The 16,817-nt window shown below is 39.5% G+C and overlaps 1 protein-coding gene across 2 annotated transcripts in view; it reads left to right on the top strand.

The window, feature by feature from the left end:
* The window catches only part of CEP120 (centrosomal protein 120), a 75,040-nt gene that overhangs the window by 16,106 nt on the left and 42,117 nt on the right, over window positions 1-16,817 (top strand). For both annotated transcript variants that reach the window (XM_030317154.1, XM_030317155.1), the window contains exons 6-13: window positions 1,084-1,232; window positions 5,077-5,274; window positions 7,724-7,951; window positions 8,965-9,181; window positions 10,219-10,396; window positions 13,659-13,808; window positions 14,532-14,714; window positions 16,715-16,811. In XM_030317154.1, coding sequence (XP_030173014.1) covers window positions 1,084-1,232; window positions 5,077-5,274; window positions 7,724-7,951; window positions 8,965-9,181; window positions 10,219-10,396; window positions 13,659-13,808; window positions 14,532-14,714; window positions 16,715-16,811 — 1,400 coding nt within the window. The remainder of the gene's footprint in view (window positions 1-1,083; window positions 1,233-5,076; window positions 5,275-7,723; window positions 7,952-8,964; window positions 9,182-10,218; window positions 10,397-13,658; window positions 13,809-14,531; window positions 14,715-16,714; window positions 16,812-16,817) is intronic.

Genomic DNA, 16,817 nt, shown 5'->3' with positions numbered 1-16,817 from the left:
AAACTCATGAACCACGAGATCATGACCTGAGCTGAAATCAAGAGTCATACCCTCAATTCCCTGAACCACTCATGTGCCCCTCTTATATTTTTTTAAAGTTTTATTTATGTATGTATGTATTTATTTATTTTGAGAGAGAGAGAGAGAGATGAGGCAAGAAGAGAAGAGAGTGTGAGTGGAAGAGGGGCAGAGGCATGGGTAGAGAGAGAGAATCTCAAGCAGGCTCCGGGGCAGAGCCCATCGCAAGGTTTGATTTCACAACTGCAAGATCATGACCTGAGCTGAAAGGAAGAGTCAGACACTCAGGATTAACCCTGCATATTACCCCTCCCTCCATCCCCCATCAGAGTGAGAGCTGTCTTTTAGCTAAAGAGTTTTGTTAGAGACTCATTTTCAAGCCAGAGGTGCAATTTGCACCTCAGCCTGGAAAATTGGAATCCGGAGAGGATTACTTACTGATAGGGTATGTATACATATGAGGTGTGAATTCTGCCACTTCTCTTCTCCTAATTGGTTCATAGTTTCCTCTTAGGAAACTATCTCACTGTTTAGCGTGGCATCCAGTAAGCCTCTGCTTAGCCCTCCAGCCCCGTGACATGTGCCTTCCACGTCGGTCATCACCCTGTGATCAGCGCCACGCCTACCTCACTTCTCCAACCACAGACTTTCTCTTCCTTCCCAGTCTCTGCAGTGCGGTTCCTTCTGCCTAGAACACTCATTTCTACTCCCTTATCCTGTGTATGTTCACCTTTCTCTTCTTAGCCACATGGAGTTTATTTTTCAGTTCCCAGTTGAGATTCACTGCCTTCAGGAAACCTATAATGTCTTTTCTTTGTGGTTTATTTATTTTAAAAATATTACCGTATTCCAAAATAAGGCTTTTATGTGCAGAAAGAAAACGGTGCTTAAGTAAGGTTTTTTTTTTTGAGGGTGTTAAAAACAAGAACATCCAAGGAAACCTTATTGAGATACTATATCCATGAAAACTGCAAGCAGGATACAAAGCGTACCCAGCTTTCAAAACCTTCACAGTAGTTTATGGCACACTGTGACATAGTTTAATTGTGTTTTTTCCCCATAAAGTACCTGCCAGCTTGTCTGGCCTCAACCCCAAGGACATTGTGGCAGTGCTGAATGAGGAGGGAGGCTACCATCAGATCGGACCAGCCGAGCATTGCACAGACTCCTTCATTATGTCAGTGACCATAGCATTTGCCACCCAACTGGAGCAGGTAAGAATTTCCTTCTGATTAGTGATTCACAAAGAGCGGAAAACATTGACTTTTTAAAAACTTGCCTTTTGGGTATTAAAAAGATGTGCAAGTGGACTGTTTTTTTACTTAAAAAAAATGTGGAAACATGTTTCCATTCATACCAGAAAATATTTCTGCTTTAAGAATAAATTGGTATGATGTTAGTAGTAAGAGAATGAATTAAATCTCTGGACATTGAGAAGAAAGCCCATCAGTAAACAGTGTTTCCCGTTGTACCATGTGGCATTGTAAAGACTGGTCTGAAAGGATTTTTCTTTCTAAGTATTGAACTATTTATTTTTTGGAGAAATGTTCAATGTTGGGAACACTTGGTCCCAGTCATACTTTACTGGGTATCATGTCTGGAATTAGATTTTACCTTATTTACAAACTGACAAATTAGCCACTTAGAATTTCTTGGATGTTGCCAGATGACAGGAGGTTCCTGGGTCAGAGACAAAGGACTGTATTACTCTCGGCACAGCAGACATCAGCATCTGCATGTTGCCTGCAGTCTTTGTTACCCTATGTCCCAAGGGGTGACATCGAGGGGCCCAGGTTGCTGCTGTACAGAGTGGGTTTCCATCACAGCTGAGGAACAGAACACTTTGATTGTAAGTCGCCTAGTCTCCCCAGGAAGACACTTGACCTAATCCTTCTAGGTTACCAGCTGTATAAGCAACACAGGGAAGTGGCCTGTGTGAGGGTGGTCAGTGCCCCAGCAGGAAGTGCAGGGACTCAAGACCCACGTCAGCATTGCCTCTTCCCCAAAATGGCTTAGCACAACATGAGCTGCTACCTCATTTTCCTTCTCAGGATCTAGCCCAGTTTTCTTGACATTATGTTGGTCGATAGCAGCTGAAGTAAATTAATCTTTTCAAAAATAGAGAATATGGCTCATGACTTAAATTTTTACCATACTAATAGCTTTCTTAGAAGTACAAAGTTCCCACATAGTCTGCATTTACAAGTGAAATATGAGTTAGTGACCACAGATTTATATGACTTGTGAGACTGTCAGGTAAAGATTTTTCTCAGTGAGTATGTATAATTTTGTCGCACTAAATTCGTGTTTTTGCCTTTCTGTATCACTTTCTCTATTTTTCTTCTCTTCATAAAGCCCTGCCTATGGATTGCTCCAAATATGCCATTCTGGTTAGAGGGAAGGTTAGTTACTCAGTTTAGTTTTTTTAAAAAAAAACTCAAAACCAGAATAATTGCCTGTTGGCTCTCGCTGCTAAAAATTAAGCCAAAATGGGTTCCTCAGAAACAGTAAACAGAATTACCATGGAGCCCAGCAGTTCCACTGCTAGGTGTGTATCAAAAGAACTGAGAACAGGTGTTCAAACAAAAACGTGTACAGGAATGTTCATAGCAGTATTCACAGTATCTAAAAGGTGGTAACAACCCACATGTCCATCAGTGGATGAGTGGATAAACCAAGTGTTTGTGTGTATAATGGGATATTACTCAACTCTAAAGGGATGGGGTACTGACATGTGCTGCATCATGGATGAACATCGAAAACCTGCCGAGTGAAAGAAGCCAGACATGCAACGTCACATAATGTGTGATGGCATTTATGTGAAATATCTAGAATAGGTGAATCCATAGAGCTAGAAAGCACATTGGTGGTTTCCTGAGGCTGCAGGAAGGGGGAAATGGGAAGTGAGTGCGTAACAGTTACGGTATTTGTCTTGGGGATGGTGACAGCCTCACAGAGCTAGGTGTGGCGACCCTAAATGTGGGCGCATGAACGATGTGAATGTACTCTGTTACTGAGGTGTGCATGTTCTCGTGGTTATAGTGTTAGATTTTCTGTTGTGTATTTTACAATAATTAAAAAACACAAAAAATTAAGTCCAGTAGTGTATTCATCTTTTGATACTGTTGAATATTTATTGTTTGCTTTTTTCATTTTTTAAAGACAAACCTTTTTTTTTTTTTTTTGGTACCTTTGTTAATTTTTGTTGAGAGAGTGCATGAGCAGGGCAGGGGCAGAGAGGGGAGAGAGAATCCCAAGTGGCTCTGTGCTGTCAGTGCAGAGCCTGATGTGAGGCTCAATCCCATAAGCCATGATATCATGACCTGAGAAGAAATCAAGAATTGGATTGAGCCACCCCACGTGCCCCAAGCCAAGCAATTTATAAATTAGCCATTTAGTTTTTTCTCTTCGAGGCAGTGAAAGGTGGTGTGAGAAAGCATTTGGCAACAAACAAACCAACGAAAAATACCTTTTCAGATGCACATCAGTGACTTAGAACCCACTGCTATCAAGTGGTAGAATGGAGGAGTTAGTTTGGGGCAGCGACCAGGCGGTGATAATCGTGCATTCCTCCTTTTCTTAGATACTGAAAGTTGAGGGTTAAAAAAACAAACAAGGATGATAAAGGATTTTTAAAAGAATCTTTTCTTAGTGGAATTACTTAAAATGAAGTATGCTATGAAATATCTAAGGACCATCTTTACTTCTTAAAATTTTTATTGCTTTGTGATTATGGAAGAAACCAAAGGGGAAAAAAAAGTCTCTTGTAACTGAACTCAAAAATAATCACTGGTGACAAGGTACTGTATTTTTTTCTTCAGACATTTTCTTGTTCACATAATAGCTGACTCTGCTGGGTGGTGATGGTGTCCACTTGAACATGTTTTTTCTCTTGTAATCCTTTTATTGACCCTAAAAGAAATGGAAGTACAGAGTGATAGAGCACTTTGCCCAGAGCTTCACAGTAAGCCATTGATGGAACCAGGATTGGGGGCGTAATCCAGAACTTGCTCTTAGCAACTGTCAGTGTATAAATGCTGCCTCTCTATAAATCTACATGATTAAGATCTACTCAAATACATTTTTTCTCAGATTCATGAATGTATGGGACTAAAGTAAACATTTACATGTAAAAATATACTCTATACGAAACGAAAAATCGCTACTGAGTATTTACTATGTTATTTTACACAAAATAAGTAATTTTATTGAATATTTGCTATATACTGAATACAGAGCTGCTATATTCTAAGCGGTTAATTCTTTTATTTTCTTGAACCATACAAACTGTCCTGTAACTTCTCTTGGCCTAAGAGTATGTCTTAGATAACTTCCATGTCAGTATATCATTATTTAGCAGCCATATTGTATGATAACTAAAATATATTTAAGCCATCCTCTACCGATGAATACGACACTTGTTATTTTTAACAACATCCTAGTGAACACTTAGGGTCTGTTGGATATTTTATATTTTATGGGACAGGAATCTGTGTTTCCGCCATAGGTGGCCCTGAAGCTGCCAGTTTTGAGAAACAGGAAACATCCTTTTGCAACTGTTAACTTGTAGGTTTCCCAATTTTGACAGAGTGTCTAGAAAGCTTTTTTCTCAAAGGCGTGGACTAAGGTGTTACATTAAATAGCCTGCCTGAAGTTTGTTTAAAACCCTCCTCTTATGTATGAAGACAGTGGCCGAGTAAGAAGAAGATGAAATAAGGTATATGGAAGTAAAGAAGACTCGGTTTAAAATATGTGACTGCTTGCTTCTAAAAGAACTTACACGTACTCGTTCATGGATCAGTTGGATGAAAAGTAAACTTTAAAACAAAACATATCTCTAAAAAATATTTTAGTCTCTGGGCTTTTCTAAGGTAAACCTTGAAAAGTTAAACTAGTCATGAGGTCGTAATTTTTCAGAGATTAAGAAATTTTGAGTGATTTTAAGACTTTGAAATAAAATCAACATTTTAGCATAAATTTTAGAGTTCATCAGACATTCATAAGCCTGTGTAGTGGTTTATAAATGAATACTCTTTTTTTTCCTCCTTAAATGCTTAGTTAATTCCGTGTACCATGAAACTTCCAGAAAGACAGCCTGAGTTTTTCTTTTACTATTCTTTGCTGGGAAATGATGTTACAAATGAACCCTTCAGTGATTTGATCAACCCAAACTTTGAGCCAGAGAGAGCATCTGTTCGAATACGTAGCAGCATAGAAATTCTTCGTGTTTACCTGGCACTTCAGTCTAAACTACAGGTAAGTACGGCAGGAACTCTTTTTCACTTGAGATTTTTTTTTTTTAATGTTTATTTTAGAGACAGAGTGTGAGTGGGGGAGGGTCAAAGACAGAGGGAGACAGAGAATCCGAAGCAGGCTCCAGGCTCTGAGCAAGCTGTCAGCACAGAGCCTGATGCAGGGCTCGAACTCACGGACCGTGAGATCATGACCTGAGCCGAAGTCAGATGCTTAAGTGACTGAGCCACCCAGGTGCCCCAACTTGAGATGATTTTTTAAAGCTTCATAGAGGTACCAAGACTCTTATTTGAGTAGTGAAGGTCATCTTTCCCCCATATCTTGTCATTTTTTAGGAATTCTCCTGGCTTGTGAAGTCCCTAGTATAGCCATTACTTGAGAATTTTAGGAGATACCCCTCTTTTCATCATAACTGGGTAAAGACGTGTATCAGTTGACAGTCTGTGTAATAGAAAATGTATAGAGAGCCTAAAGTTGTGGGCTCAGGGAACATTTCATCATTAATTAGGGGGCTTAGTAGTCATACACAGATCATGCCCTGGATTTCAGAATGTATATACCCAATTGCTATTAAAAGCTAAGAAAGGGGTGCTTGGATGGCTTAGTTGGCTAAGCATCTGACTTTGGCTCAGGTCATAATCTCATGCTTTGTGGGTTTAAGACCCACGTTGGGCTCTGTGCTCACAGCTCAGAGCCTGGAGCCTGATTTTGATCCTGTGTCTCCCTTTCTCTCTGTGCCCCTCCCCCACTCATGCTCTGTCTGTCTCTCAAAAATGAATGAACGTTAAAAAAAAGGCATGAAATAACCCAACTTTCTAAAACCTGCCCTTGAATTGAGGAATTTTGTCAAATAACGTTCTATTGGACCCTCTTTAAGTGAAGCTTACTCAGTGAATTTACTGTTCTTTGTTTTATTACAGTTGATTTTAATCAGACTGAAATGGGGTAGTGTAATAAAGGATTAGGTAGTCATTTTTTAAAAGTGATCAGGCTTTAGATTTTGCTTGCAATTTGGTGGGAGGTGGGAAGAGCCTTTAAGAAATTGTAATAGAGGTATATTTTGGACGTGGTTCTGCTAAACTCAGGATTCTAAGTAGCTGAATACTATATAAAATGATGAACTGCTTTCTTCCTGTATTTTATCTTTTCATATGGATGTTACCTTTCTCCCATCCAAGTACTAACCAGGCCTGACCCTGCTTAGCTTCCGAGATCAGACAAGATCAGGCGTGTTCAGGGTGGTATGGCCGTAGGCTGGATTTTAGCTTTCTTTTTTTTTATTTTTATTTTTTTTAAATTTTTTTTTTTTTCAACGTTTATTTATTTTTGGGACAGAGACAGAGCATGAACGGGGGAGGGGCAGAGAGAGAGGGAGACACAGAATCGGAAACAGGCTCCAGGCTCTGAGCCGTCAGCCCAGAGCCCGACGCGGGGCTCGAACTCACGGACCGCGAGATTGTGACCTGGCTGAAGTCGGACGCTTAACCGACTGCGCCACCCAGGTGCCCCTGGATTTTAGCTTTCTAAACATCTTGAGATTTATTCCACATCTAAAATACCAGTCTTTACCAAAGTATTGACTTCTTTCTTACTTTAATTCTCCTAGACATTTAAGTTGTAAAAATCCTTTCTCTCCAGCCCATTAACACCATCACACCTAATAACATTGAGACTAAATTACAAGTCATTGCTGACATTAGAACTAAAAATAGTTTCGTGTTGTGACTGCTTATTGTGCATCTGAATGCCAGTACCGGAAGGTAAACAAGTTGATACTATAGTATGTAGGTGATGGGTAGTTTCGAAAGGGGGTAATGTTGAAGTTTTGATTAGCTATCAGTGATAAACAGTACGCTCCACCCAAGAGGTACTCTGTTTTACCTTGTAGCGTTAAACGCTGTTTTATATATGAACTCTGAAAAGCAAGAAAAGAAAAGGAAACACTAAAGATGTTTTATGGGCAAATAAAACAGAATTATTTCAAGTTCTTTACTTTCCAAATAGGGCTGGAGCTACTAACTTATTATTATTTTTTTTTTACAACTGTTGAGATTAATTTTGAAATCGAAATAGAAACATTGCTTGAGGTATTTGTTTTCTATTTACATTCATGTATTCATGATATATTTGCTTATGTCAAAACAACCCAGTAAGATATTAAAGTAACCATAATTCCTGAAGGAGAAAAGGGTGATAACGTATGATTATACAACACTGGAAGAAAAAATGAAAAAGAATAGCTTTATTATTGAGTTCTTAGGAAAGTTTATGCCTTATCAACAGTTTGAACAATCAAGTATGAGACTCTTTGACGCAGTTGCTGCAGGTCAGGAAGATAACCCGCATTATACTTCCCTTCTCTGGATCATGTTATAACCTTGGGTTAAAGTTGATGTGTTTAGGAGAAAGGAGAGACCATAAGGCCCTATTCCGATTTTCTCTTTCACATCAGATCCATCTTTGCTGCGGAGACCAGTCACTTGGAAGTACAGAAGTGCCCTTAACCGGACTGCTGAAAAAGGGGAGTACGGAAATCAACCAGCGCCCCGTTACAGTTGAGGGTGCTTTTATTCTTGACCCTCCGAAGCGAGCCAAGCAAAAGCTTGCACCTATTCCTGTGCAGCTGGCCCCCACTGTGGGCGTGTCTGTGGCTCTGCAGAGAGAAGGCGTAGATGCCCAGGCAAGTAGTGACCCCTCCATCTCCTCCTCCAGCTTCTGCGCTGTCACTCCGGTGTCACTCGTGACTCCCGATAAAAGTTGAACTTCAAGAGTGACCTAGCGTAAGCAAGTATTTATTATTCTTAATTAGTGGCCTCCATTATAGGTGTTTCTTTTCTGGAAAGTACTGTAGCTGCCCTGGCTGTAGTTTATAAGTGATAACATGGCCTTCACGTACCGTTTTCTCCGATGCTAGGAATCTCCCCTCCACCCCCCACCCCCCAGGTCATGGTCAGTCACTGGCAGAGATGGACCTCATTTCTGGGAATCTGCACTCATGGTATCATTTTGGTGGACTCAGCTTTAGCTTAAAAACAGGGTTCTTGGTTCATTAGTGCTTTCTGGTCCCCGTACTCTCTTTAGGCAACAGAGATGGTATTTGTTTGGATGTATATGTTTTTTGATTGTATATAGTCCCAGAATCAGCCTCCGTGTACTGTTCTTCTGAAGAACTGATCTTTATGTAGATTACAAATGACAGAAAAACTGATGTGAGAGTTTGTGTGTGTATATATATATATATATATATATATATATATATATATATATAAATTAAAATATATATATGCATATATTTTTAGGAGGAAGTGGAACAAAAGAAGAAAATCATGCTAGATCTGTTTTTATTTTGGTTTTGTTTTAACATAGGCCTCCATTGTATTTATTGCCTTGGTAACAATAACCTTTCCCAGGGACCCCTGTCCCTGACTTCTTACACCAAATATCCCTTCTTACCAGTTAGGATATATTTTGGTACTCAGCTCTGGATATCCTGTTTCCTTCCTGTCCATCTTCCTTTTTCCGGTTCTAGATGCTATACGAAAATTTGCAAATAATGAAGAAAAATAGACTAGGAATATCTAAAGTGGGAAGGGAAGCTATTACTAAAAAAAAAAAAATAAAAGTGACTTTTTTTTGCTTAATGATGAAGGAAAGTGCTTTGCGAATCATACTTTATTTAACAATTATTTTTAGTCTTTAATTGAATTAAAGACCCAGAACGAACATGAGCCACAGCAATCAAAGAAGCAAGTTTTAACTCCTGTAAAAGAGAAGACGCTCGCTGGGCCAAAGTCACCAAGCGTGTCCCCTGTTCCACCTCAAAACCAGTCGCCTCCAACCCAAGATGATGCAACCGGAAGTGAAGTGGAGAGCCTGCAGTATGACAGGGACATGAAACCAAACGCAAAGGGTAAGACGTTCTCACACATCTTCCAAGCGTCCGTTTTGTAGCCATCTACTTAACGATGAAGAGCGTTTTCACCGTTTGTCAGTATATTGTGAGTTTGATTTTCTTTCAAGAGCCAATAATGTGTGGTGATGTAAAAATTCAGTTTAAATGGAATTGAATTGAATTGAAATTGAGTCTGTAACTTCATCACAGAATTGGCTAACAGGTAAGAATTGTTCAATTACTTTTATTTTAGACACAGCTTACTGAGAAGAAATGACAGAAAATAGTTCTCGCTAACATATTTTTCACTAGGCAACGCTTGAATATCTTGAATCCATTGGAATTTTAGAGAGAAGAGCTACTAACTGCCTGTTGTAATAAACTTGTTATACCCATTTTTGATGCTAAAGTTAAGGGAGAGCCTGAGAATGGTTTTACCTGGTTGTGTCAATTTTCCACCCACTGCACTAGGACCTGCAGTTAGATCTTGTAGCGGAAGTAATTAGAACAGTGTTCGATCAGGAGTTGGAAGTTAAGGTGCAAGTGATCCCTCGGTCACTCAGTAGCTGTAGGACTTGGGCCACTCGCTACCCATCTCTGGTCTGCAATGGGACTGGAGGAGAATTCTCTTTTTGTCAGACTATGTCCTGTGTGCCTTCCGTAGCCAGAACTGTGTCTTCAGAAGCGATGTAATGATGCCTGCATTAAGTCTGCCATACAACCCCTCGAACTCGAAGTTAAGGTTAGCTGCCTCTTGGAAATAAGTTGGCGCCTGCCGGGCTGCTGTCGTATGTTAGCACTTTTCTGGTGTGCAGTCGATGTGGAGAGGGGGGCCTTCTTTACACAGTTCTAAAAATGGGAATTAAAGCCTACCTAATTTGGGGGCAAGTCACTTTAAGAAGTTCCTATGCCTCATTTCAGAGGTTTATGAAACCAAATGATCACATTTCTTGCTTAGAGGGAAATGAGATGGTATCTTTAAGTGAGGTAAATAAAGGAAGAGAAAGTGTTACCGAGTGGGATTTTTTTCTCTTAAATTTTTATGTTCATTGTAGCCATGGGTTCTTCTTTGCCTCTTCCGGTGGCCCAGCCAGTGACCACAGCCACTGCTTCAGAAACCGCCTCGGGACAGAAGATTGCGGTGCCAGCGACATCACATCATTTTTGCTTCTCAATAGACTTAAGGAGTATCCATGATTTGGAAGCTGGTTTTCCAATCAACTGTATGTTAAGGTGTGATATGATTTTGTTTCAAAGTATTCTTTTCTGAAGAGCAGTGCCTTTTCTCTACTTGGGAGTTTCAGAGGGAGAAACATCACTGGAGAAGTTAGAACATTCGTTAAACCCTGTGGACTGAAAAAGCCTGCAAGGTTCTGTCCTCATGAGTTCGAATTCAACAAGGGTGTGTTGGTGGCATTGGTGGTAGGAGAGGTGGTGATAATTGTAGGTGCTGGTGATAATTTACTACTGCTTCTATTCAAAGAGAGCGACTCTTAAAATGTGTTGTTTCAGAAGGTCACCTGGGTGGCTCAGTTAGTTAAGCGTACGACTTCAGCTCAGGTCACAATCTCACATTTCGTGGGTTCGAGTGCCGCATCAGACTCTGTGCCGACAGCTCGGAGCCTGCAGCCTGCTTCGGATTCTGTGTCTTCCTCTCTCTCTGCCCTCTTGTGCTCTATGTCTCTCTGTCCCTCAAAAATGAATAAACGTTAAAAAAAAATGGAAAAAAAGCATTGTTTCTAGAAAAGGTGTCACGGCAAATTCAGGGAAGTGTAATAGCTTGTTTTTCTATGAAACTGTATTAGAATGGGAAGTTGTATCTCTACTACTTGATAAATGAGACTCTGAGAACCATCCTTAATGGGCTACACGTGGAATGTGTCTACCCTGTTCCATATAAAGAATTGAAATACTTATATATTTCAGTCAGTTAAATGGCTCTACTCAATAGCCTGTTATTAACAGTAATACATTTTCATAAACCTTCTGGTTGAAATGTATATCCAATGTAATATGTTAATGTGTTTTAGTTGGGAGTGGTTAGTTGTTCCTTACAAATTTCTTCAGAGCAAGCACTAGCCTTTCTAACAAAGTTGGTGCTCTTGATGCAACTAAAATGAGAAAATCTTTCTGTCATCTTGGACTGCCGTTTCCAGGAACGTCCACAGCTACACACTGCTTCCTGCTGGTATTTGAGGCATACCTGCCTTTCAAATGCATAAGTTAACTCATACTTGTATCTACTCCTTCATGTCTTAGATTCCTCTCCAGCTCTATCCAGAATCCTCGCAGCTTGGATGTGAACGATGGACAAAATCAAAGGGACCCAGCACTGGGTGTGACTGTGAATTCACAGAATGGCATTGTTTCCATCACAGCTTAAGTTGTACTGTTTACCTCTTCTCAGAGGCTGAGAGTAATTATTAATATGTTATTTGAAAATTGAGGGAGAAAAAGCTTGTCTCTAACAGAGCTTTTCTCAAAGGGTTTATAAAACCTCTCTTAAAATTGTTTTTAGAAAAAGAATTGTTACTAGTATTTCTACTCTTTTTGTCTTCCTCTGTTTTTAATTTATTTAATTTATTTTGATTTTATTTATTTAGAGAGAGCACGAGCAGGGCAGAGGTGCAGAGGGAGAGAGAGAGAATTTCAAGCAGGTTCCAGGCTCAGCGTGGATCCCAACATGGCGCTCCATCCCATGACCCTGGGATCATCACCTGAGCTGAAATCAGGAGTCAGACGCTCAACCGACTGAGTCATGCAGGCGCCCCTATCCCTCTACTTTTTTAACCGAGATCTCTTTTCTGCTGCTACTAGAGAATGTGATCTTAGGGTACCTAGAGATAGTGTTGGCTAGAAGCATAGAAATATCGAGGTGATCTACAGTTAGAAGCTGTGAGGGGGAAGCCTTGTACTAGCCCCCTTAGCAGGCATGCATCCTAGTTTTTGTGGTTCCGTCTTGTCATATGGGCCATGTGTTTAATCATTAAGTGCCCACATTATGCCAGCAGTGTGCCAGGTATTAGGAGTTTATGGGCCACGTAAACAAAGAGCTCAACCTAGTGAACAAGACAGACTGAGGAATAAGTCCACATACAAGGAAGGCTAGACGTTCGCTTGGCAAAGAAAAGGGGAAAAATACTCTAAACCGAGGAAATAGTTATGATATGCTTAACACTCCACCTGGAATTCACTTGATGATAAGGGCCATTGGTTCTGTCTTTGAGTCATTTTGTGGCATTTTTCAAAACACTGGCCATTTAACTTTCCATTTGATAAATTTTATGTCATCATGCTGTCACTGGTGTCAACATGTGGTTGGTAACTGTGGAATGGCATTTGTGAGATGAGCTGATTTCACTGCATGTGTCATTATGTAGGAATGGAGTAAATGCGCAGGATTCTTGTTGCAGGAAAAGCAGTTTTCGTTACTAGTCTTTAAATTCCCGTTTTCATAACGCATAACGAGACACGAGATGAAACTGAAGTGAGCCTCAAGTTGTCTTTCTCTTTGGCTTTAAATACAGAGTAAGTTCAGCAGTAGTCAGACATGTTCCCATTTAATCAGGTGTGGTTTCTGTGAAGAAAGGAAGAAAGAGTCTTGTCACTCCTTGAATCACCGCTTCCATCCTTGATTCTCAAAGACAGAATCTTACCATGGGTGCACCCTCTGGGAGGTGACTAGGGGTTTTCAGCCCATAAAAATCGAGACATGATTAAAAATTTTTTTTTCATGTTTATTTATTTTGAAAGCAAGAGAGGCAGAGCATGAGCAGGGGAGGGGCAGAGAGTGAGGGAGAGAGAGACTCCCAAGCAGGGTCCACACCGTCAGCACAGAGCCCGATGCGGGCCTCGTTTCCACAAATGATAACATCATGACCTGAGCTGAAATCATCAGCCAGATGCTTAACCGACTGAGCCACCCAGGTGCCCCAAGACATTATTAAATAGATAAAGTAAGTTTAGAAATTAAATTCAGCAGGTATTTCCTGAACATTTACTATATGCCAAAAAGTGCTTATTTTTGCTGGGAGGACAGAGATGAAAAACACAGGAGCCATGCCCCCAAGGGACTCCTGGACAAAGGGCAGCTTGGTCTTTGTTTGGCGTCACTGTCATTCCTAAATTTTAGAGTCATTGGGAGTGTATGAGAATGATTCTCTCTTCCTTTTTCGGTGTTACCGCCTTCACAATACGAGACTTCTTCTTGCCCTCAAGTTCATCTTAAGATTGCTTATAAAGCAGCTTTGGGAACTAGTGCCAAATACACATAATGCATTTCCTCTAGAATTGCTGACAATATTTGTAGAATTTTAAAGGTGATGACAGGATTAGAACCACAATGTATTTGTACCATTTACGTATTCTAAAAATTCTATTTGTTATATCCATTTTATCCTTTAAAAAAAAACAGATTTGAAGTCTCATCTGTAACCTGTATCATAGGTTGGTTTTTTTTTTGTTTGTTTTTTGTTTTTTTTTTTCTAAATTCTAGGTACTCCTATCCATTCTTTGGTAGTGCAGCTCCTATTATGACAAATCCTCCTGTAGAAGTTCGCAAAAACATGGAAGTTTTTCTTCCACAGTCTTACTGTGCATTTGACTTTGCAACTATGCCTCAACAGCTGCAGGATACCTTCTTAAGGTAACGTAAATATGGTGTGTATGACACGAAGCCACTCTTGAAAATGCGTATCTTGTTACTGATGAGGAATTTCTAGAGATTTAGATCCACAGCAGTTAATGCATCTGATAACTTGTACACGCACGTATTAGTAATGTAATTAGTAATGCCTGTGACGTGGGTGCTTCTGCTCTGAAGTTGTATGAAGTTATGGAGACTCTTCGCAGATTTTCATATCTTATTTCTCTGAATTTGGAGGTTAGAACTGTGTTAAATACCATCTGTGAGTAAGGAAGACGATTTGAAAGACTACTGTCTTGCCTTTCATAATATGTGAAGATCAGTAGGAACAAGCTATTTAGTTTTATCACGGATGCACCAGTTGACTGTAGTGAATTGGTTGCGTTTTCTGTTGCCTCATCTGTATAAAATGAAGGTGTTATTAATGCACCTATCTGAAATGGATTTGTGAAGAAAAAGATCTGAAATGTCTTTTTACTCAATTCAAGTGTGTATATTATTTTACAAGGAGGAAGGAAGAGTAAAAAATAGCACTTCGTGGGTTTTCTTTATTGCACAGAAAGAGGTGTAGAAACTGTAATGGTATTTTCTGTTTGTTACCCGTGGAATGGAGCCTTTCCGACCCAGGTAACAGAAACATCTTGGTGCTTGGGCAACTCAAAGATCTACTACTGACTTGGTTCAGAAATGATAAGATATGAACACTTGTTTTCTCTTCCTTAGGATTCCACTGCTGGTTGAATTATGGCACAAGGACAAAATGAGTAAAGATTTACTCCTGGGAATCGCCAGGATCCAGCTTTCTAACGTCTTGTCTTCAGAAAAAACTCGCTTTTTAGGTTCCAGTGGTGAACAGTGTTGGCGTCAGACGTACAGTGAAAGTGTGCCTTTTATAGCAGCACAGGGGTAACGGATTTCCCAAAATGGCCATAGCCTTCTTTTTGTTCTCATTGGCTGGGTACAGCCTTACGCTTCCCTGTCGTCTTGGTGGTGATGGTCCTTCTTTGACCTCGGGGGGCTGTATTCTAATTGGCTTTTTAGCACTGTTTACCTTTCTGATCCCACTGTACCCTCTAAGACTCTTAACACCTAGGATCTTACGTGTTTCCCTCCTCTCTGTTAAGCCTGACGGTTTTAATTTCCTGCTATGTTGTTTGTTTGTGTGTTTAGTAATTCAAGGTCAGATTTATAATGTATTTTTACATTATTTTGCTTTGGGAATGACTGTTTTTCTACTTGAAAATATTTTAACTTTTGCTTCGAATCTATTTTCTGAGAATGTTAGAAATGTTTGGCACTTTTAAAAAATGAGTATGGTTTCTATGCCCTGGAATCTGGTGCCACCATGGAAAACTGAAGTTCACATACCTTACACAAAATACATCTATTTTATTTATTTTAATTTTTTTTTTAATGTTTATTTGTGAGAGAGAGAGAGAGAGAGACACACACACACACACACACACACACACACACACACAGAGTGAGCGGGGGAGGGGCAGAGAGAAAGCGAGACAGAATCTGAAGCAGACTCCAGGCTCTGAGCTGTCAGCACATAGCCTGATGTGGGGCTCGAACTCCCGAACTGTGAGATCGTGACCCGAGCCGTAGTCAGATGCTTAACTGACTGAGCCACCCTAGGCGCCCCAAAATACATCTATTTTAAATACATCTTTTTAAATTTAGCAGTAGAAATTTAAGTACACTTTAAAATTATACATCACATGCCTTGGTTTTTGAAGCATAATTAGAATGTACAAAGAAATCAGGCTCAGTAAAAAGCTGAGATCTAAAAGTAGTATTTAAATCCCTTCCTTTGCTCTTCCCCATCTATAGTCCCTTCCAGAGAGCAAAGAATTAGTAAAATTTTTATTCACTTGGAGGATCTGGCAACAGGTGTTTTAGAGAATCACATCTTCTGCTGAACTGAAAATTCTTCCAAAAATCCCATTCTTTTGTCGCATTAAGTAGAACACAATGAAAATAATTAAATCATTACTAGTTATTTTAAATCTGTTGGTTATGAATGTGAACTTGTGTTGCCCTGCTCTGTAGACAGAGAAGTTTTAGGAGACTTAGTGCTTTGGTGTATTTTATTAATTTCTTCTAAAAGTTGTGAGATTAGACGAAAATGTAAAAATGATTATTAAGAGTTTATTTGTGTGGGTTCCAGTCATTGAAGTTTTTGCTTGATCAAGGCTTTATGGAATAGATTTTAGACAAGGCCATGTTTCTTGTAGGCAAGACTGTATTTTCCTCTGATGTTCTGGTAGATGCTACATGCAGCTGTACGAGACAGAGAGATGCTCTTTATGATAAAAATAACATATAATTATCCTATTTTTAGGAATTACCCTGAGGCAGTGCTGACATCCAGTAAAAGATTTATGTACAAGTGCTTCATCCCAGGAAAATAGTAGAGTAAGAATTCAGAAGAATCTACATAATCAAGAGTAGGAAAATTAGTTTTTGTCTTAGTTTTACTGTGTAATTTTATTAGTATATTTTACAGGCATTAAAACTTAAACATTTTTGAATGAAGGTTGATAACATGAGAAAATGCTCCAGATGTACATGGAGAAAAAGGGACAATGTGTATCTGTACATACGTAAAACAGAAGAGAGGAAGGAAATGAAAGTTTAGCAGTAATTACCTTTGGGCAGTAAGAGTTTAAATTTCTCCAAAATAATCTATAGCTAATGTAGGTCTTCTTGTAGTAAACGTAGGTCTGTATGTAAGAGTTCCGTGATCAGGTAAAATGCATATATGGAAGGTCTCGAGGTTTGAGTAGTGCGAGTGTCAGATGCAAGAAATGTGACCTACTCAGTGCTGTAACGTTGGGGAAATAAAAGGAAAAATCATAGTGTTTCCACAAATTTTAAAGTATTTCTGACTTCATGTGTAGGTCAAACAACAGGATAATGGATCTTTCTTACACAGTAACTCTAGAAGATTATGGACTAGTAAAAATGCGTGAGATTCTTGTATCTGATTCATCTCAGGTAAGT

The sequence above is a fragment of the Lynx canadensis genome, chromosome A1, assembly GCF_007474595.2.
Source record: "Lynx canadensis isolate LIC74 chromosome A1, mLynCan4.pri.v2, whole genome shotgun sequence".
Lineage (NCBI taxonomy): Eukaryota > Metazoa > Chordata > Mammalia > Carnivora > Felidae > Lynx > Lynx canadensis.
Note: the sequence above shows the minus strand (reverse complement) of the source record. Positions and strands in the feature narration are given on the sequence as shown.